The following is a 21911-nucleotide window of genomic DNA, read 5'->3' as shown; positions in this document are numbered from 1 at the left end:
GGTAATAATAACAACAATTACCGTTAAGCCATACAGAAAAATCCCTGATTTTATAGACCAGGGATTTAGAGCAATGAAAAATTGACACAACAGTTCATAATGTGGACTCTGGCGGTCAACGTGCAGCTATCCTATCCTGTGGCTAGGATAAAGCCTCTCTCAAGCTCTCTCCAACGTTCGAGCAGAGAGGTTTTTAATATTAAAGTGCCATGCAAGGCAGCTACATAAAAAATAATTGCCTTCAATAGGATGAATAAAGTGATCTCTTAAACGAGCAAGTTCCAGTGACATCACCAGATCGGCCGCTTCTGCCAGTAGATCCAACTCTGCTGAAGTCAATGTCGGTGCTCAAAACGAACCTGGAGGAGAGGTAAGAGGCTCTGGCTTGTTTCCAAAAGTAAAAGTAAGCGAAGGGCGAGATACGTGATTAATTCCCCATTAGTATTCCAGCCACATTTCCTCCGAAGACAGGAAAGTATTTCAAGTGAGAAATCTTGCTCATCGAGGCGTTGAAAACACTTTTCTCCAAGTTTACCCCTCGCTTCTCCGAGGTCCCTTTTTGACTCGATCACGCAGGCCTGGAGGCTGTCCGCGTACACCACAGCCGTGAGCACCAGCTAGCACCCGAGGGGTACCCGCTGCCCCGCGGCCTCCCACTCCCCGCACAAGGGGAACCCCACTCACAGCAGATAGACACGGGGGCCACAGCCACGAGTCCATGTCACCTTGCAGGGAAAGCACCTCCCTGCGCTCCCTTGTTTCGCGAGGAGGTTGGGTACCTCCACCCAGGAGTCGATGAGCGACGATGTACCTACCAGAGAAAGTACGCTGACTTTCAACAGCGATTGTAGTGAATTATAAAATTATTTCTTTTTTTTTTTTTTAGCAGATCTCAGACAATTTCAGGGTAATCCAATGGAAGTAATATTATAAAAAGAAATCTTTGCTGCATTATATGTATCTTGGAAAGTCACAGTGGCAAAAATTAATCTAAGCAAGGCTAGCTGGGGTATTTCATACACTGTCACTGCGGTGTGAATTGAAAAATGTCATATAATTAAACTAGTAATAGTGTCTGTGCTTTTTATTTTGAAACCTCAATCTAACTGCAACTCAAAAACACCTCAAGTACCAACTGAATCTATACGAGAGATATTACTCATAAACTTCAGGCCTCCTTTCTGGTTTAATAACAAAAAAATCCACTTAAAAAAGATTTTTAGTCTATGAACAAAACATAGAGAACTTCTAAGGAAATAAGTTTTACTGAAAAATACGCAGGTTTAAAAAAGCAGGTCCGGTAACATTTCATCTCAAACCAATTACAGAAGAAAGACATCTGGATTTTAGAAAATTTGTTTAATTAATAATGCTCATTAACTGCACAGTTTTAATCCATAAATACAGATGAAGTTGTAAAAAAAAAAAAATCTCAAATGTGCAATTCTTATTTTTAAATTTATTTGGTTTTAATGGCTGCCTCTTAACACACTAGCGATGTGGAAGTCAGTGCAACTTGAACTGTTGCCAAACAAAAACCTCTTTACAATGAGGTAACGCTCAGTGGAGTGTACGTTCACCTCTACCTTGCAGCTTCTTCTTGTAAAAGGAACTACAGCAATCTTTGGTAGTAGTATTAAAACAAACCAACACCACAAATAATTAAAGATTAAGACATTTTGTATTCATATTCATACTGCAACACAAAATCCATTTCTTTTCTGGTTTTTTTGTTTGGTTGGTTTTTTAAAGGTCACTTAGGAAGTCATGATGGCTTGAAACTACGTATGATGGGAACTCTTTGCGCTGAAGCCAACAGCAATTCTGATACCAACCTTCGTGGGTGCAGGCATGGCCCGAAAGTACTCACAGAAGTGTGAGGGATGGATCCAGTTAGTCTAATGCATTCAGAATGATTCACGACACTTTTTCATGAATGTACAGAAATATACCCTAAGAAAGCATACTATATAAAAACATTAAAAAAACCCATCCCCTCTTAAATAAGAGAAGTGCAGAGTTTGCAGGGTTTCCTACTGAAAGACCTCTCATTCTAGCCTGAACAGGGGCTCTTCTGCAATCACTACAATTAAAACACTCGTTAACATCATCCCACAGAGGGTTAGTCCCAGTATAAATGTGTTTTCTTTAGTCGCTCATTTAGCAAACGCTTTACTATTTACTTTTACAGCATGAGTGCCGTTGTCAGTGCAAGACCGGATTACACTGAATATTAAAATAAATGCAGTGCAATTTCTCTCTCTCTTGGGACAAAACCAGGGAGTAAATCTTAACATGACAGGAATGTTTTAAAATGAAAATTGAAAACACATTTCACCAAGCCACTATTCCTCTACGTACAGCACGTCTAGGAAAAGCAGCATACCATCTTTGTGCAACGTTTGCATTTAACTAATAATACAGTACAGAAGAAATGAAAGGCTTCTATCTTAATGAAATAGGAACAAATAGAATCTGATTGGAAAAACAAGTGGCCAAAAATATCTTTTTAAAGAAACAATGAAAAATTAAAAAAGAACCCAACCAAACCAGATGTAATGAATTGTGCATTTAGCGGTCAAGGCAACTGTTTTTCCTCATTTTCCCAGTTTTAAATGTTAGAAACTCCAAAGGGCCACCGCGCGCAGTGCTTCTGCAGGGCTTCCAACCATCCTTCTCCTTGTCCAGACCACCTCAAAACACCAATAACAACGAAAGAGCTTGGCACAGACTGCACTTAATGTTTTCCCCGTCGGCCTTCAAAAGCGTGATGCTCTCTGTGTGCTAAGGAAGAGAGAAGGAAAAAAGAACAAACAGAACATGTGAAAAGACTTGAAAAGGTTGAAAAAGAGAAGACAACAATATATAAAGCAGTCAAGGAAGATGCAACATGCCAACGAGGGATCTTTGGGAATACACTATTCTGATAATACATTTATACAGAGCCTAAAATAAGAGGTCCCTTAAAATCCTGAGTGTAAATGGTTCCTCTGAGCGAACACTTAAATTGAACAGCATGTAGTCTTCAGAGTTATCAAGAGATCTGTCTCACTCATTTTACGAATCAGGCATATTAAACATGAAACCAAATATCTTCTACAATTAAACTAAAAATATCTTCTATTTTGAATGACACCTAGCTTTTACACTGAAGAGACAAAACCATGTCTATTTTTGAAGTAATAATTTTAATGCAGTGAGAGATGCTACGTTTCCAAATGGTTAATGACGAATTCCCATGAATTTCCCACGGAAATACTCTACCAGCATCTTGCTTCTCTAACGAAGGTGGAAATTAACAGTACAAAATACTTACGTTTATAAAACACCGCTTTAAAAGACGTGCGTGGCAGAAGTTTATGTATCTTTTCTAAAACTTTTGCTTCGCTTGCTAAAGAGGCGTTCATGTTCCAGACTTGCACAACATCTTCACGGTCACGAACGCTGACGCTAACCCCTATGACTTCATCATCTGCACAGCAGAGGAAGCATCATTAAAGAATACTTTAAAAGTGAGACATGTCTAATTTGATACTTTGGTATTATGAAACAGTGCCCAAAAGCTGAATGAACCGAAAAAATGAGAAAGAGCAATCTCCAGTGAGAATACCAATGTTCAAACCAGACAAAATAGTTACCAGAAAGAAACAAACACTGTATTTCTAGAAGCTATTGAAAATATTACCTCATAGTGGTTTTAATAAAGTGCCATAGGACTGTTCATCTTTGCTATTAGCACTCTTATCCTTGATTAGAAGGGAATCACAAGACTCCCTTCGGTAAGGTTAGCAATATAAACTCCTAAAGGCAACTTACCTACAATAACGTCTATAAGCAAAAATGGGGAGGTGAGGGTGAAACAACTAAAAGCCCAGGAACAGTACCTGGCGGAGACGAGACACCAACTTTTCCAGACTTTACTCTCTATTTCCTTTACCTTTTGTCATGGCAGCAACAAAAAAAGAAAAAAAATTAATAAAGCCCCAGTCAGGCTGCTGGCAGTAACCGCGTGCTTCGCTGAAGAAGCCCCTTCTGCTGTGAAATTCTCAAGACACAGCTTCATGGCGAGCTCAGCCCAAGGCCATGCTGCACCGCGCGTCCAAGGAAGGGGTCAGTAACGATAACGCAAAGGTGGTGTCAACAGCACATGGCCACGGGGAAAAAATACCTCTGTAGGCAGCAGAACGGCACGTATTTGCTTAAACTGACCCCGAGCCCACCCTATAAAGGGCAGGAGTACCCTTCCTGGCACCAACTCAATTACGCATATTAAGGATTTCCAAGAGCAACTATTAGAAATGTCTCTCGCGGCTCCGGGATCTGAGGCTTGTATTCTGTAGCTTCCGATTCTGAAAGTCGGGAAGGCAATGAGAGAAATAACACTATTTGAGAAACTCATTCAACAAAACTTGTGTAGAAAAAAACAAAGCCACCAAGCTGAACACACCGGCAGCAGCCTACTGCAATACGCCTGCTCCACCATACGAGCTAGGTGTAAGAGAAGCTGTTTGAAAGGTTTGTGCTGAACTGCTCTGCGAACCCCAGAAAAGCAATCCTCTCCCCTGGAACGATAGAGCTGTGAAGGACCGCTCCTAACGGGGTATTCACCGTCACCGCAACAGCCCGTTCAATCAGGTACGCATGCTTAGGAGAGAATATGGCCAAAAGCAGTGATGGAGAAGTGTCATTTGACCAGAAAAGTTAGTTTAGTGACCAGCTCCCAGAACACCCTCCCTCTAGGCCAATGGGTGAGTGACTTCACCATTCGCTTCACCCAGTTCTGTAACCAAACCTTAACGAATTAAATGGTCACAGACTTGCACTTGCTTTTCATGGCTAAGCAGCAGCGTTTGATGGTCCGTCCTAAGCCAGCTAGAGTTCACAGTGCCTTCCCAGAGTCCACTCCCAAATGAAACGCGCAACCTTGCAAGCCTAGAGAAGACACTTACTCTGAAAGCAACTTGGTTAAATTATTACCTCTGACCAAAATCACGTGTGAGCTTCTGGATGATTAATGTCTGTTTTCCAGTAAACCAGCAAAGTATTTTAAGAATATTTACGCAAATTCAATTATATTAAAGATTACCTTGACCTAAGCAGTATTTTTAAGCAATAATGAAAATACTGCTCCTGGGTAGAGTGCTAACCTGGGATTCAGGAGAGCCAGGTTTGTGTTACGGCCCCGCTATGGGCTTTTAATGTCACCGCAGGCAAACGGCACGGCTTCCCTCCGCCGCAGGTCTGCACTAGTGCCTCCCCAACAACTCCTACCCAGAAGGGACCACGAGGGCTAACGGGGGCATCTAGCTAATTTAGTTGCTTCCAAGAGTGACAGCACAAACAATCTGTACGGAAGTGTCGTTTGGGGCTCCAGAATTCTGTCACTGGAGAATGAATATTAATCATTTCAATATTGGCTAACAGAGAGGCATTCAATAACTAGAAAACCTGCTGGCTTCGCAGGGATGCAAGCTGTTGAGCTTGAGTCTTGTGCTAAGACAGTCAGAATACCTTGTCCTCTTAACGACAGCAGATATGAATACGATTTCCAGCCCTATATGCCGTTTTTAGCAGTGATTCCATATTCTGTATTCAAATGCAATTTGTCTTCCTAGCCTCAAGCATTTTAAAGTTACCTGCTGCACAACAATCTGTAAACTGCTCTCCAATAGTTGCTAACAGTAGCTCTTTCCAAACTGCAGCCTAAGGAAGGGAAAAGAAAAAAGAGTTACAGTCGCATTATTATTTTTTAATTTAAAAGTTAGGTTTGCTAGCTCAGTTTTGAGTGCATTCTCCTTCTGAGGTTGTCTAGGCAAAAAAGAGTGTTTATTGTAAGTACATGATGAGTTATATAATTAATTTCCTGAGCCCAATTGGACCAAGAATCTAGACCCTGAAAATACATACCGTTACACAGAATTGTTCTAAAAAATATTTTAAATATTTAACAATAAGTTTACCTCCACTACGTCTGTGTCCACGACTCACCCTGAACACACTAGTTAATGTAAAGCCTGAAAGTAGATTTGTCCCAAGAATTCCCCATGATAAAAGGCCATAAGGCTCCACTTGTGAACATTTTGTTTCTACGGAAAAGAATTACTAACCGCTTTAAAGTACCTGAAAACCCTACCAGTAAATTAAATTGATTCAAACATCATCTCTGATTTGCCTTGACTACGAAATAAGTCCATCTTTCAACAAATTCAAATGCTCACTAGAGAATTAAAACTGGGGCAAAAGCTATCTATCTGCCACTTTACTTTGGCTGTTAGACTAATTACACTATTTGCTTTTGACACTCGTTATCACCTAAGCCAAAGCCTATATAAAACTTCAGATGCGTCTGGACCAATGTAATGCTCCAAGGTGTGGCTTTATAGGGACAGAATTTTTTTTTTTTTTAAAGAACACATCAACACGTGTATTTGTTTATACCACCATAATGACTTTTTCACGTACTGCTTTTAAGGAATGTCTCCTCTGCTATATGAAGTTAGCTTGAGTTTTAGTACTATCGAAAGACCCAGAAAATCAAACGCAGCGGGTTAAAACAAAAAGCAAGCAGCCACGAAGACGACGAACTACTAAACTGCTTTAACGCCGTTCCTGAGTACTCCTGAGCCATCTTTTAGAATAGAAAGGGTTTCTGCGACTCATTATCCTCTAATCCACTGCATCCCACAAAGCTGTGCTATGGGAAGCGCCATCTGACGCGACGGCTCCCGAGGCGGGTTGAAGACGCCGGCGTGACAGCCTCCGACGCGCTGCCTTTCGCCTGCCGGTGGAGCGGCTCGTGTACGGGTGCTGGGGCTGAGCACGCACGCTCTCGTTACCAGGCGCAGGGCTCGCGACTGTGAGTTGTCCTAACGGTCTCGAGGCTGGGAAGCGCTTCATCCAGTAGTAAGCGGCTGCAGGCTCGGGTTTATGAGGATCTAAGAAGTATTCATTTTCATGTGAAAAATCGGCACACAGAAGTGTCGCCGTACGCACGCGACAACATTTAAGCGTCAGTATTTTGCCAGCCAGTTTTTCATACCACTTCAAAGACTAGTATCTTTGGAAAAAACTACATTTCCCTCCCTCCACAGCCCCACTGAGCACTGCTACACCGTGTCACCTTTTTGAGTCAGGTCTGTACGTGACGGTTCAGCTCAGCCAAGGAGATGCTGTCTGCACATGTGATGATTTGAAGAATGAAGCCAAAAATGAGAAATAGGCATAAAGGTATTATTTATGCTATTTACAGAGGCACTATAAGTTGGCTGAAACTCACCTTCAATGAAAACTTTCAGCAGTGACCTGGGATGCGTACTACATGGTCTGAGAGAACAAAAAGTACCTGTATTTCAAAAAGGGGCTGTCATTCAGCCTCTGAAAAACACGGCCTCTGAGGTCCCTAAATTCACCACCCAGTAATGCACGGTCCCCAAACCACTTGTCACTTCTGACAATCTTCACACCTTGGATTATAAGAGGAAAAAGAACATTTCAGGCTTTTCTGATCCCTTGGGACTGCAGGGGAGGAAAGCTGCAATAGCCATATGGAAAAAAAAAAAAAAGCCCACAGGCAAAAATCAATTAACTTTTGGCTGAAATTTCAAGTACCATCTTTCAGCATTTTATGCCTTCTGCAAGGCTATCACATTTTTCTGACACTTCACTTCTCATGTTTAAAGGCCTGGTCCAGAACACACCTACACACGTCAACACCATGTGTGAAGAGGTCAAACCTCCTCGCTGTGACAGTTCACAGGAGTTACTCACATGCATTTGATTAGGGGTGCAAAGAAAAACCAAATTATTTCAGCAGGGCTAGAACAAGGACATGCCTGAACAGATTGTATCTCTCACGTTCTTAAATTCAAAAAAGAAGGAAAAAGCTGAGCAGCACTACAATTTCACACGATGCACACAAGGTGATCTGACAACTCCCTGTAGGCAAAGGGGATGATCCTACTTGTCTTTTCTCCTTTAACCCCTACACCCATCAAAAAACTCTTCTGGCCATACACTCAAATTAAAACCAAAATAAATAGGAGACTTTTTGTGACATCAGAGTGCATTAAGCTGGCTCACAAAACAGTCCGATGAGCAGCAGAGCCAGTGCAAGAGGGATCGGGAGAGAACGAGCAAGATCTTCCCCCTTCCCGCGGGAGCAAGCCGTCAGATGGGATTAGCTATCGGTGGACACAACGCCTCGGTCCACGTTTGGCTAGAGAAGCCACAGCGCTACTCACGGCCATACGCAGGCGCAAACAAGCAGTGCCAAGCAGAAGGAGTCCTACTGAGTTTGGCAGAGAGTTTAGGAGCATTTCAGTGAAACTCTGAAAGTTGTGCTGGACTGTGTGTGTAGACTTTTGAAGAGCATTATTGAGGTTCTGGCTATAATTTAGCATATAGTATTATCAGGAAAAGATTTTTATATTTTCCTTTGCATGCCTGTCTTGAGAACAAAGGTTTGGAAACGGAGTATAGCACTGCAGCTTTCATTTGCCTGATAATATATCGACAAGTGTTATTAAAAGCAAGAGATAGGGAATTACCTGAAAAGAAACTTTTGCTCACTGTCTTAAAATAAAAGGTTATAGACGTTAAAGTACTGTTTGGTTGCTGTGTCGGGTTGTGTTGTCAGAGCTACAAAGCTTTACAACAGCTTTATCGGATGGAGTTTAAAAAACCCCCCTTACTAAACAATGTCCAAGTAAAAAGTCAATATAACATACCGTACTTTCTTTAGGGACCTTCATTTTCCATATACCTCCTTTGGCATTGCTTTCCTCTTCCCTGGTCACGGAAAATAGATCAGTGAAAATAAACAGTCACCACCACAGCTAGATAACCCTATGTTCAGGGCTTAAATTTCCCAGAAAAACCCCGTCTGAAATGCAATTACTAACTCCACGTAGCATGACTCGAGCTATGACTTCTGACATTAGAAATAATTCTTTCACTGTTCCTATGAAGTGGATCTCTCAACACCGAACCCCTTTCCTAAGTTTTGTGCATTGGAAAATACTCATATTTTTGCTGACTACAGACCATCTTTGAAGTGGCTGCATACTATATGGGGACAAGCCACATAGCAACTTTACGTTTTACTGTTACAACCTTTTATTTTGGAAAACCTCTGACATATTTTCACAGAAGCAGCTTATTACTCTCAAGTTTATCCAATTTAACAAAAGAGCACGAGTGCACTTCATTTCAGTTTTGTGACACATAGAAATTAATTGCCCTTATTTGAAAACAAAGACTGAAGCTGCCCAGGGTCAGGGCAGTCATGATCATTAAACTGTCTTATAATGACAAAGGCAAAACATACAAACCTGTGAGCTTCTTGAGTTTATTCTGTCATAATTCTTTTTATAAGATTTTAATTTAGGGCTTCTAGTTTCCTGTTAAAACTCTGTAAAATCAGAGTTAAAGGAATAACCTTTTTCATCTTTGGAATATCTAAACCCAGTATGAAACCTATAGAGATTCCCCAGGACCAATGATCTCCCACCAATCCAGACAAACACTGGGGAAAAGAGGGGGGAAACTTCGGAAGGACATCTTAAAAATTCTGCAGTCCTCAATTCTTACTTCAGAATTTGTTTTTCCTCCTAAAAAACAATGCTGCAGTTAGCCAGTATACTGTAACCGTAATCTGAGAAAAGTTTCTTGGCAGTAATTACTGAAAAGTTAGTGGGTTACTGATGAGATCAACCTCTTGCAATCCCTTTCCTAAAATACAGCATCTACATTTATTTTGACAGTCTGAAAACTGATGTAGTATTTTCAGAAAAGATCCTTAATAGTCACTTGCCAAAACAAAATTAAAAAAAGAAAAAAAACCCCAAATGTTCTTGCTCATCCTTACAAAGATATCAAGACCTGTACACAATGGCCCAGTTGACCGACACAGACACCAACACTTCTTTCAAGCCCAGTTTAGCTATCCTGAGCAGTCACAGTATTTTTAGAGCAATAATGTAGACCTTCAGAGGCATTTCCCTTGCGAACATTATTTGCTTCTTCCATAAATTAGGACAGAAGCCCCCCCAATAAGTCACCACCCAGTTAGACATACTACGATCAAGTTGAAGAACTCGAAAATCCAATCACAATCTATGCAAATGATGCCAAAAAGATCACAACTCTTCAGAAAGTGCTGGAACTGCACCAGGAAGAAGGCATGCAAAACTGAATTTCTGAAAGGGAAACCTCGATGATTTATACTTTACTCCATTACTATCTTGCAATCAAGTAGGAATTTGCTGTAATGAATCACTTCATAACGCCTTATGTTAGTTTAAATCCAAGGTATATGTGCATTTATACGCATATGAAGCGTACTTCTGTACAGGTGAAGGACAGTTAAGGACCATCAGTCATTTGCATCATCGTTACACTAGCTTCAGTGGAAAGAAAAAAATTTGCAAGTTAAAAATAAGTCAAATACAAGTAACACATCCTGTGTATTCTTGAATTGAAATTCAGAGTCATATTTTAATTTCTTCTATTTCATCATTTAATTTCTTTCTTACATTTACGTTCAGAGGTGGACAATTAAATTACAGTCTGTGTGTTTAATAAAGACTCTTCAGTACAAGTCACTTTTAACAAGATCCTTAGGATATTTCTTTTGTAGGTCTCTCAAGCTCAGGCATTTGCAGGCAACAGAAACAAGACACTCCTGTCCCACGCCTGCCTCCTTTCACCGCTTCAGGCTTTTTCACTGCGCACTCCCAGAAGTGTGTAATGACAACGTACGTACCAAAGCGGCCGTCTTTCTCCCCGCATTAAATGGTAACTACTTCTCAGGGCCAAACTTGTCACAGGAGGAATGTTGTTGTAGACGCTCCAGAAGTCCTTAAAGAGAAAAAATACTAGTTGCATTAACGCAAGGGAGTAAGTTTTCCTTGCTCATTTTCTCTGAAACGATTACATATCCTCCTAGAGAACTGTCACCCTCTATGTTATAATAAAATGCTCTGAAAAGAACTTGCTGCAATTTCACTTCAACTTTTTTTTTCAGGTGCCATTTCTGCATAAGGTGGAGGTAGAAAGAAGGGAAGCAGTTGAACTGTGGATTACTTTAGAAGCAAAGTCCTGAGGAAGAGAGAGAAAAAAAAATCATCAAAATCAGAGTTACAGTAAATATATCAGAACAAAACAGTACATAAAAACTTTCTTAGCATATTAAAAATACATACTTACATCAAATATCCACCTTATTTCACTTAAGACTAGTCTAAAACTTCATTATGATTATCTTGAGTTACAAAACCACCACAAACAATAATCTGTTGAACTAAATGCCTAACTAGCAGTTCAACTACTTTGTCTAGATCACAGTGAAAAGATTCAACCAGACATAAAGAACTTGAGATGCATGTATTAATACAGGAATGGGGGAGAAGTTAGAATATCCAAGCTACCAGGAACCATCAGATTACTTCCCAGCTTTCCTGCTGGTAAAAGCAAAAGCTGTCATACATGTTTGGGGTGGATAAAAGGCACCCAAAATCAGTGGTGAGCAACAGGGAGCGGTCACTGAAAAGATCCCAATCCCCTTCTTCTTTATCCAACAGCTGGGAATAAGAAAGGATTTTTAAAGACTTATGTTGCATCAACATGACTTGATGCAATATTAAGCATCAGTACAACTCACTAAGTATTACCTAATACTTAATCATTAGCACAACTGTAGAAACAAAGATTGCAACATTATGTGATAAAATTTTGTGGCCCTTGGCAGTTCTACCTACCAGCCATTACCACTACCCAGTCACGAGAAGAGATGGAAGACTATTAAAAATATAAAAAAATTGGTACGAAACACCCATTTCAACTTTCATCTTACTCTTACCCCGTTGTGTGCCCAAACCCTAAAGCTACCGACAGAAGTAGAAGGAGCAGAGCTACGCCAGCAGACGACCGTGGAAAGATTTGAGAGCTCTTATGTTCTGAACCAGGGACTTTGGGAAGTTTTGGTTTTCAAACAACCTTCAGGCAGTACAGACTGGCATTCCTCATCGACTAGCTACTGCCCGTGAAGGAGAGTGATGAAGTTAATGAAGATTTTGGTGTCTCCCCCAAAGGAAGATCATATTATGTGTATGATAGCACAGTAAGACACATTATGGGCCACGCTGCCAGCTTCTGATAACCTCACCCAGATCATGAGTCTTCCCAGAGGACCTGAAGGAGTTTTTTCTATTTTAGGCCCCAATCGATGAGAAGAAAACCTCAAGTCCTTCAGCCAACAAAACGTAATCACTTAAATAATGTAGGCTAGATTCAGAGTGGGAAAAGAGATAACACCAGATACTGTGTGCACCAGTCTGTGGTCTTAAGCTGTCCTTTTTTTCAACAAGAACCATTGCAGCCCATTTTGAAACAAACCCACTTCTGTCGTCAACTTTAAGTTCGAAGTATCACTTCATTGCATGACTGATGGGGATGTTCTGCTAACATAGATTGCTGAGAGGGAACCTCTCCCAGGGGTCTGCAGGACACTTCCATGCTTGATGCCAAAGTACTTCCACTGATAACCTCGTCTCCAGAAAACTCCAAAAGCCAATTAATTTCTTAGGTCAGTTAGCTGGGAAGAAACATCTCATGCAACGTAACAAGTTGTGCAGCCATTAAAGTAGATCACTAGGCTTGGGCTCCTTCAAAGAGGAGGTTTTGGCATTACCTTAGAATTTCAGAGACTTAGTGAACTAGAGTCAGCTTAGCATTAAGGTCAGACAAATACCAATTCACTACACTTCAGGCTAACTGTGGTATCAAAATAGAAATGCAATTTTTCTTGCAAGAGACACCCACTGCTCAGCACTGGCAGATGACACATACGCAGCATTTCTCATTGTTGCAAGTATTGCATGATTGAAAAGTACTTTAATTCAAGTCAGTTTGCTAGATTTTTTTTTTTAAGTTCATGCTCAAGGAGAGAAAGAAGAAAAAAAATCTACAAGTTGTAATTTTTAGTCTTTGTGTAATGATTTTCTGTATTTAAAAAAATGGAGAAAAGGCAGGAAAAATATTTAAAGTACATCAAGTGTAACAATCCAATGGAGGCACAAGTGGGAAGTCAGGGAAGTTTAAGAAGAGGAGGCTTGCCTGATCAACCCGATATGCTTCCTCCTTTCCTGGTCTGGAAAGCCAAACGAAATTCAAACAATGACCACGTACTACCACACACAACCAATAACACTCACGTTTCACACCACAGGTAACCAAAGCCACAAGTGTCACTCATCCATATGAGGAAAAATGAAACTTAAGGTGCGAAATTACATTAATAACATGTGGCAACTCCTAGAGCAAAGCTATACACCTCACCTGTACTGTTTGTACTGTATAAATCTTCTTCAAATTCGATGCGCATTCAGCCGCTGTCGTCCCAGGAAGTGACCTTGAAAACAAAGTAGACATTAATAGAAAATATGTATTTTATCAAGAGGGGAGAAGGGAGATGGACAGGGAAAGTGAATCACATGAGTGTGAAGTTGGAATATTCATGTGCCAAAGTTGCACGATAAACTCCGATTCCAATTATCATGGGTCACTGAAAGACAGGGATTCAAGTCCTGAATAAATTAAGATATTTAGTAAAATATTTTGATTAAATAGGTGAATTTGGAGTTTTAAACCAAGAATAGCGGTGCTCCGTCTAACGGCCACCCCACACCCTTCTGCTGCCAGGCATCAGGCTCCCAGCCTCCCACCCCGTGCTTCTTTTTAATTGCATTTAACACGACCCAGAACCCACTCTGAGCATTTTAAGCTACTCTCAGTGTTTCATACCTTCGCAAAGGAAAGCCACCCGCGGAGTCTGTGGAACGGATTCCCGTTATTTCCTAAACCCGGAGCAGACGCCACGAGGTGGCAGAGGCGGACGGCCGCAGGCAGCGCGGGGGGCGCAGGCAGCGCGGACGGCCGCAGGCAGCGCGGGGGGCGCAGGCAGCGCGGACGGCCGCAGGCAGCGCGGACGGCCGCAGGCAGCGCGGACGGCCGCAGGCAGCGGGGCCTTCCCTCACCCCCGCAGCAGTACCGCGCTCACAGGACCCGGTCACGCCCAACCCCCGTGTCAAGGTCCCCCCGAGTGGACGGGCCGCGCGTGTGGGTGGGCGAGAGGACCGGGTCCCAAAGGGCGGCTCACTTTCCCGGTGCAGCAAGCACCCAACCGAGGCACACGCAGCACCCATCGCACCCCGTCAACGCAAAGGTCTTCTCCAACCTTAAGGTTGGAGAAGAATCATTTACATAAGTATCATAAGAATAATTTCAACGATTCCGCGGTTATAACCTCCACCGTGGCTCCTCAGCGCACGCGACACGGGACGGCACACCCACATCCCCCGACAGCGCTGGCTCCCGTCGCTGCACTGAGGGCGCATCCTGACACCCAGCTTACATGTCCCAGCACACGCCGCCACCGGCACAATTTGGGGGGAAATAAGGTCAAAATTGCAAAGGCGCATTCAGTTTGTTAGAACTGGAAATGTTTTTTTCCCCCCACTCTTAGAAGCTGAAGCAGAATCCCTAAAGAAAACTGAAGATCAAAGAAAAAGCTACCTCCCATTGCATGTCAGAAGAGGAAACAAAAATGTGTAAAATGACTAAATCTGGGAAAAGAAGCGACAGAGCAGATTTAAGGAAACAGAAGAAAACACAGTTGCTGCTCAGGCACTTGCTGAAGAAAGGATAAGGGCAAACCAGATCCCGGTAACACTCCCATCAATGCGGCTGTTTGCCCTGAAACATCTGATCATCATGAAATCTGTTTTTTTGAAAAACACTAAAGTAACTCTCAGTTGTCACAGATGTAATTCAGTCTGTGAGGCAAAAACTAGATATTCATGTAAAGGACTAAATTTAATATGCAAAAGTACTGAAACAGCATCACATCTTCAAAATTTTAATAACAGCTCCAACTTTTTGAAGGTGCTGTTTTGAAGCTTTTTGAAGGCTCCTATCAAAATAAGTTACTTCAAAAGCACACACAAACCCGGAGAAATCCCTCCCAACATTTTCAGTATAGAACAGACAAACTAACATCTACTTTACTATTTGCCTGTTAATCACTGGACATAAGAGTACATTGCCATGGTGGAACTGGTAAGAAAAGAGTGTTACTCAAAAATCCCTTTAACTAGACGTTACAAAAAACCCAACCCAATCAACCAACCCCCAAAAAATCCCAAACCAACCCACACATAAACCAACTAATTAAAATCCCCCAAAATTGCTATAGTGCAGGTTCTAGTCCTTGTGGTTCATGAACTATGAAAACTCCCATGGGAAAAGTGATAACCTGAAAACAAAACCAACCAAAACGTTCATCAATGTGCTCCAAAGGAATTATTGTAGCGAGAGTCTTTTTTGCCCTCTACGCTCAGCATTAAAGAGCCAAAAGAGGAATTCACAAAGTCAGTCAGATGGCTTTTGAATGCACACCAAAAAAAAGAAATAGGAAGTTAAAACAGACTTTAAAACTTAGCAGGGGATTTAACTGTGTTTGTCAGCAGGGAGCAGTGGATTTGCAACAAACTACCACTTGTTTCTTCCTTGTTGCTGACAGGAGCAATAGTAACACTCTGTTTCACATATTACAGAACACAAACAGGCAAAACCTGAGATTACTTGGCCTGTTGGTGCCTCACACCGCTGCCCAAGGAATTATTTCTCCTGCCAGTTTGCTAACTTCGCAGCCACCACCGCATATGGGGTTAACTCTGTTGTACAACCTATAGCGTCAGCGCTCCCTATACGCACACCGACAGTGCCACCCAGATGCTGTGATAGTAAGAGCTACTCACACAGAAGATGATTAAAATCTATTCTCTACCGATAGCCTTCAAAGGTTATCTAGATAATCACGGTAGCCACTTCGCAAATTCAGTGCCATTTAAAAGAGCAACTAAGACAGACAGACAGACAGAATATTCCCCTCCAAGGTTATAAAACGGTTCATTTTGAGAAACTATGTGATCAGCTGGCAGAAAACACCAACGGACCAGCAAATTATTTGTTTTAAAAGTTAAGGTGAGTGACCATTTATTTCTAGTAACCTGCCTGGCAAGTGCCCCACGCACACAAGATTACACAGCAGTATTTCAGCCTTTCACCCAGCTCTGGAAAGTGTAATTGATTTGTGGGTATAAGCAAGAACCCCCAAACTTTTTTATTAAAAAAAAAACAAAACAACTATTGAGGGGACCGCAAATGATAAAATGATGACATGCATCAATAGAAAGGTTTCGGGATCATTTGCTGTAGAAATTACACCTGCACAAATCTGGTTTAATGGATGAGTGTAAGGCAGAAACAGTGCTCCCATCACAGCCAGAAGGAAAAAGCCCAGAATTTCCTGCAACATTACAGATTGCTGGCAAATCTGAACCATTGTTCTGTGATAGCCACCCATAAACTCAGCACAGATGACAACTGAGGGGTTTTGTACCTTGAAACCCATGAAATTGTGATTTTTATTTTTTAAGTGAGTACACGGAGTTAGTTTAGATTAAATTAGCAGACACGGCAGATGAGTTCCAGATGAAGAAACCTGTAGAAATTCCTATTTCTCTAACTCTTTCAACAAACACTTATGCTGTAAGCTAGGAGTAGTAAGATGGTTGTGTACTTCGCTAAAAAATCTCAATACACATCCTACTACTAAACAGGAACCCTGCAAATACTGACCCTTAAAATGATGGCATTACAGGATTCTTCCCTTTTGGATAATTTTACTGCCATCAACAATAAAATTAATGTAATAAGCCATACCGAACTGTCAATTCCTGCCATGGGAAACAATGAATTTCCAAGTAACCCAACAGGCACTGCAAATCCCTTAGGAGCATACGAGCAGGAGGGGACAGGTCCTCCCGGCTGGGTCGCAGCACCAGCCAGGCACTGACGGCTCTTCTGGGGATGGAGATAGTTGGTCTATTGCCACACCACCTACAAATGCACTTCTGGGCTCCCCAAAGGGACTCTGCACATTAAATATTCAACAGTTTTCCCGATCTGCCTGTTTTGTGCCCTGTGATACCACTTTTCTGCACCTTCAGAATCTTTAAGGAAGAAACTTTAGTGTGATATTGGGAAAAACGGAGTTGCCTACTCAGCAGCACGTCGTGGTAAACTGCATGGGGGTCAGTTAAAAGTGGAGCCTGGAAACAGGAACAACCTACACAAACCGAATCCTAATGCCAGCTCGCTTCACCACCCCTTCATTATTCCAGCACCAATAAAGAACCAAGGATACAAAGATAAATTCCATTGTTTTATCCATGAACAAACCTCCAGGTGGTTGTGCTTATGTTAATGTCTGACGCTGAACTGTAGCTCTTCTGTTTCCCTGCAAAGAATTAAGGATAGAAGTTTTTTCATGTGTGCTCACACTGGCCTTTGTTTCCCAGTGGGGATCTAATTGCAGCTTTAGCAGGAGCTTTAAAAGCTGCCAAGCACTTCTGAAAATACCCCTGTAAATACTCAGCCATAACTGCTTTGGGTATAAATAAGCAAAATATTTACTTACAAAGCATAAACTCAAAAACATGCTGTGGCAACTAAATAAATTCGGTATTCCATTCTGAACACAAAGACTGATTTCAAGCCATCAAAGCCTGTCAAAATGCATTTATCGGTTTGAACATTTTTACAATATTAACCATCATTTTTCATTGTAAGCCACCTACTCACGAGCTTTAATAGATTAAATAGATGATCCTAGATAAATAAGATTTTGCTATAGGGAAAAAGGGAAATTGTTAAGCTTAGTTTCACATGTCTGATGTGTTCAGTTACGAAGATTCACAATTATTATGAAAATGGTTCCGGTATCAGAATTTATCTAACAAACTTTATTTATATAGAACTCATCACTATAGCATAGAGAGAGAAAAATCAGCACATAAGGATAATATGTTTATGCAAGAATATTTTCACTTTCCTGGAACAGACTGATAACATTGCATTATATTTGACAACGTTTATGAGCATATTCTTCCCCTCACAAAGATACGGAAGAGTTAAACTACTCTTGCAATTGAAACAAAATTAGCTAAAAAGCACTGTTAGAAGTCAGGCAAGAAGACAAGGCAGGCAGGCTGCGATCCTGCAACGCGATCGGCGCTGCTGCACGCTCAGACCTCCATGGGAGCGAGCGCGTCTTCGACGAAGTTTATCTGGAAATGAGACTTCTGTGCTAGGCTTTTGTGTGACCTGTGCTCAATTTCTGATGGCACTGATTTGTAAAGAAGGGTACCGGTATTTTCCTCGCTGTTGACTAAAAGGGGTCTGTCAGAAGCGCTGGTGGCTCAGATGCAGTTAGATCTTCAAAGGTCTTTTTGCAAGGATGTGCAACATCTTCATTGTCGCATGCCCACACACACATTGGACCAAGAACTGTTACCACTGACAAAACCTCAGGCTTCTCATCGTGAGGCTGAAAAATCAGACAGCTACCAGTACTAGTATGTTCCCTCCGTTACTGCGGTAGGGAAAGGCTTACTTGGTGTAGCATTAAACATAAGATGGCATACAATACGCAGGCTAAGCGACAGTCATGATTTACAAGGTTTGCAAAGTAGGATATTTACATCACACCCATATGTAAATCAAAAAGCATCATCAGCTTCACAGCTTTGTATTTACACAAAGATTGCACCCAGATCCACAAGCCCAAATCCCATTATGGGATGGTTTCAAGTGCCTAACATGGCTTGTTACCAAGGGCATCCCAGCCTTTAATGGTCATTTCACTTGACGTCTTTTGTGCGATCCCCGTGTTGAACGTGCTACACTACATGAATATAGTGACCAGATTTGCAATCCTTGCTTTAATTTGTTATATTCAGTGATGCATATTGATATTTCATTGTAAAAAAAAAAAAAAAAAAAAGACTACACAACGTAGCAAAAACTAGAAAGGCACCCTTTCGTTTCAAAGCCAGAGGCCATTATAAGCAGGACCCAGCACCAATCCAGAGCCTCACTGAGATAAGCACCAGTGTGAAGAGCCACCATGGCCAATGGATCAGCTTCCCAAGGTGGCAGCAAAGGCATCTGCAAGACTTGCTGAAATTCCCCATGCGCCGTGACATCAGTGCGTGCAAAAGTACTATGAATGAGACCTGGAGGCATGAACTTGGGACCCTGCAGAATGGAAGAATGAAACAGAGGATCTAAACTCCTGGGGTCAAAACGTTTGCAGAGGGATCTGGACAGGCTGGATCGATGGGCAGAGATCAACTGTATGAGGTTTACACAAGGCCAAGTGCCGGGTCCTGCACTTCGACCACAACAGCCCCATGCAAGGCTACAGGCTCGGGCAGGAGTGGCTGGAGAGCAGCCCGGCGGAAAGGGACCTGGGGGTGCTGGTTGAGAGCCGGCTGAACATGAGCCGAGAGTGTGCCCAGGTGGCCAAGGAGACCAACAGCGTCCTGGCCTGTATCAGCAATGGTGTAGCCAGCAGGAGTAGGGAAGGGATTGTGCCGCTGTACTTGGCACTGGTGAGGCCGCACCTTGAATCCTGTGTTCAGTGTTGGACCCCTCACTACAAGAAGGACGTTGAGGTGCTGGAGCGTGTCCAGAGAAGGGCAACGAAGCTGGTGAGGGGTCTGGAGCACAAGTCTTATGAGGAGCGGCTGAGGGAACTGGGGTTGTTTAGTCTGGAGAAGAGGAGGCTGAGGGGAGACCTTATCGCTCTCTACAACTACCTGAAAGGGGGTTGTGGCAACAAGGGTGTTGGTCTCTTCTCCCAAGTAACAAGCGATAGGACGAGAGGAAATGGCCTCAGGTTGCACCAGGGGAGGTTTAGATTGGATATTAGGAAAAATTTCTTCACTGAGAGGGTGGTCAAGCATTGGAACAGGCTGCCCAGGGAGGTGGTGGAGTCACCATCCCTGGAAGTGTTCAAAAAACGTGCGGATGTGGCACTTCAGGACATGGTTTAGGGGACACGGTGGTGCTGGATTAATGGTTGGACTTGATGATCTTGAAGGTCCTTTCCAACCTTTGTGATTCTGTGATTCTGTTTAGCACATGACCTTAAAACATTTTAACAGTTAAAAAGGAAATCTCGTTTTCTCTTGAGAGAAAACACCTGACAGCTTCTCTGAAACTGCTAACCTATGAGCACTTGAAGATCGTAGACGGGATCTTATTTGTCAAACTAGTGAATAATATTCTCACAAAAGCTTTCATCATGCTCGCTTTCCTAAAGTATATATGGGGTAAGAGACAAGAGAGCGATATCAGATAGTTACTATTTTAGACACAGATACCAAGAAAGGCTCAGCACTTATGGGAAATGCAGATACCCCGTGACACATGTGAGGTAATGGCAATGAACCAGAACCTGGTCACAGGATCTCAGCCTCCAGATGTTAAGCCTGTGCCAAAGCATTCATGGAAACAAGTGCTGATGTAGGTAAAACAAAGGCATTTACTTCTAAAGCAGGAGATGTATCGAGTGACACTATGATAAAAGCAAGGTCATGAACCCCCAGGGCAGCACTTGGTAGCAAATCACTAGTTGTTCTAGAAAGTACTGCTTAGCTGATAGATATTTATTTTAACAGTTTGACTTAATGAAGAGATACACTTTGGAGATGTTAAAATGTATGTCATGGATTCTCTCACAGTAATTTAATAGAAAAAGATAACTACATACCCATCTCAACAACTATTTATCCTTAAGCGTCACTTCCTCAGGCTTTTCCGTCCAAGTACAGGGTAACACGTGGCAGCAGTCAAAAATCAGTACCATCTAATGAGGAAACATCGTTGCTTCACACCGTTACTACAGCAAGTTTAAAAAGTGCCCACAGTTATCTTCTATGGAAAGTCCACCTTATCCAAGCCTAAGCAATGATCCCTCCATCAAATCTGTGTGGCTGTACCAATAAATGTCACAACCACTTCCGTGGGACTCCGTAGAAACATATGAACCTTCACACACTGCAGTAAATTAAGTTCATGGTTGCATCCCTTGCGTGCTTTTTAACGCCTTAAATGGCTTTTAAATGTATGAAGTATGCCTGGTTTGCTGTCGTTCTTGTTCCCTGCCATTATTCATTGCTGCTGGTAAACAAAACACACAGTTTTGTGTATATATGGTCCCACTTTTTTTTCCTTATACATGCACTCTTGGTTTTGTAAGTTAAAGAACAATACTGCCTAATTAAGTGCACTTATATGTGATCAGAAAGAAGAAAAAAATAAATCTATAGAATAACTGTATTTTAATACAGTGGAACCAAGACTTAGGGGAAAAAAAAAAATCATGATGCAACTCAGGAACTTGAAATGGATTTTAACTTCCGATGTTGATTATAAAAAATAGACATGCTTATCTCCACATGGCTTATGTAAACAAACAGATCTGGATGATAGCTTGCTTAAACAGCAGCCCAAATGGTGCTTTTTAAAAAACCAAACAAAACAGAAAATACAACTCAGATCCTGAACCTGACCATAACCACGTCATGAGTTCAAAAGGATTAACCAGAAATAATTTGTGGGGTTATTTATAAGAATTGATTTGCAAGACCTGAGAATATTTGAGTGCTTTCAACAGTTTCTTGCTATGTGTCTGTCCCGAGTTGAAAAGTTAAAAAAAAAAAAAAAAAACAAAGAGAGAATTTTACCAGCAGTGTGAGGCAGTATGTTCAGTGGCAGAAAGGCTTAGAAAGGAGAGAACTTTCCTTCTGGAGTGGGGGGAAGAGGAGAAAAATAAAACAGAAAATAGAGAAAAGGGAGATGTAGGAGACTAAAAACGAGATGCCAGAAAAACGAGAACAAATTCCGTGTTTACCCTTCCCATTTCAGCTGCGGGTCTGGCCCCTCTCCCCCGCGCCCAGCTCCCCGCGGCCGTCCGACACGAAAACCTCCAGCACGGGTGACGC

The 21911-nt window shown here is 41.9% G+C and overlaps 1 protein-coding gene across 1 annotated transcript; it reads right to left on the bottom strand.

Annotated features, from left to right (window-relative positions):
* Positions 1–2737: 2737 nt before the first annotated feature.
* On the bottom strand, positions 2738–10788 carry EIF4E3 (eukaryotic translation initiation factor 4E family member 3; the record flags this gene model as incomplete). Its single annotated transcript, XM_082004736.1, has 5 exons — positions 2738–2784; positions 3317–3472; positions 5637–5703; positions 8727–8787; positions 10763–10788. 5 exons carry the CDS (start codon positions 10786–10788, stop codon positions 2738–2740), a joined length of 357 nt encoding a protein of 118 aa, XP_081860862.1.
* Positions 10789–21911: the final 11123 nt, after the last annotated feature.

The sequence above is a fragment of the Phaethon aethereus genome (assembly GCF_964289735.1).
Source record: "Phaethon aethereus genome assembly, chromosome: 11".
Classification (NCBI taxonomy): Eukaryota; Metazoa; Chordata; class Aves; order Phaethontiformes; family Phaethontidae; genus Phaethon; species Phaethon aethereus.
This window is presented reverse-complemented; position numbering and strand designations above follow the sequence as displayed.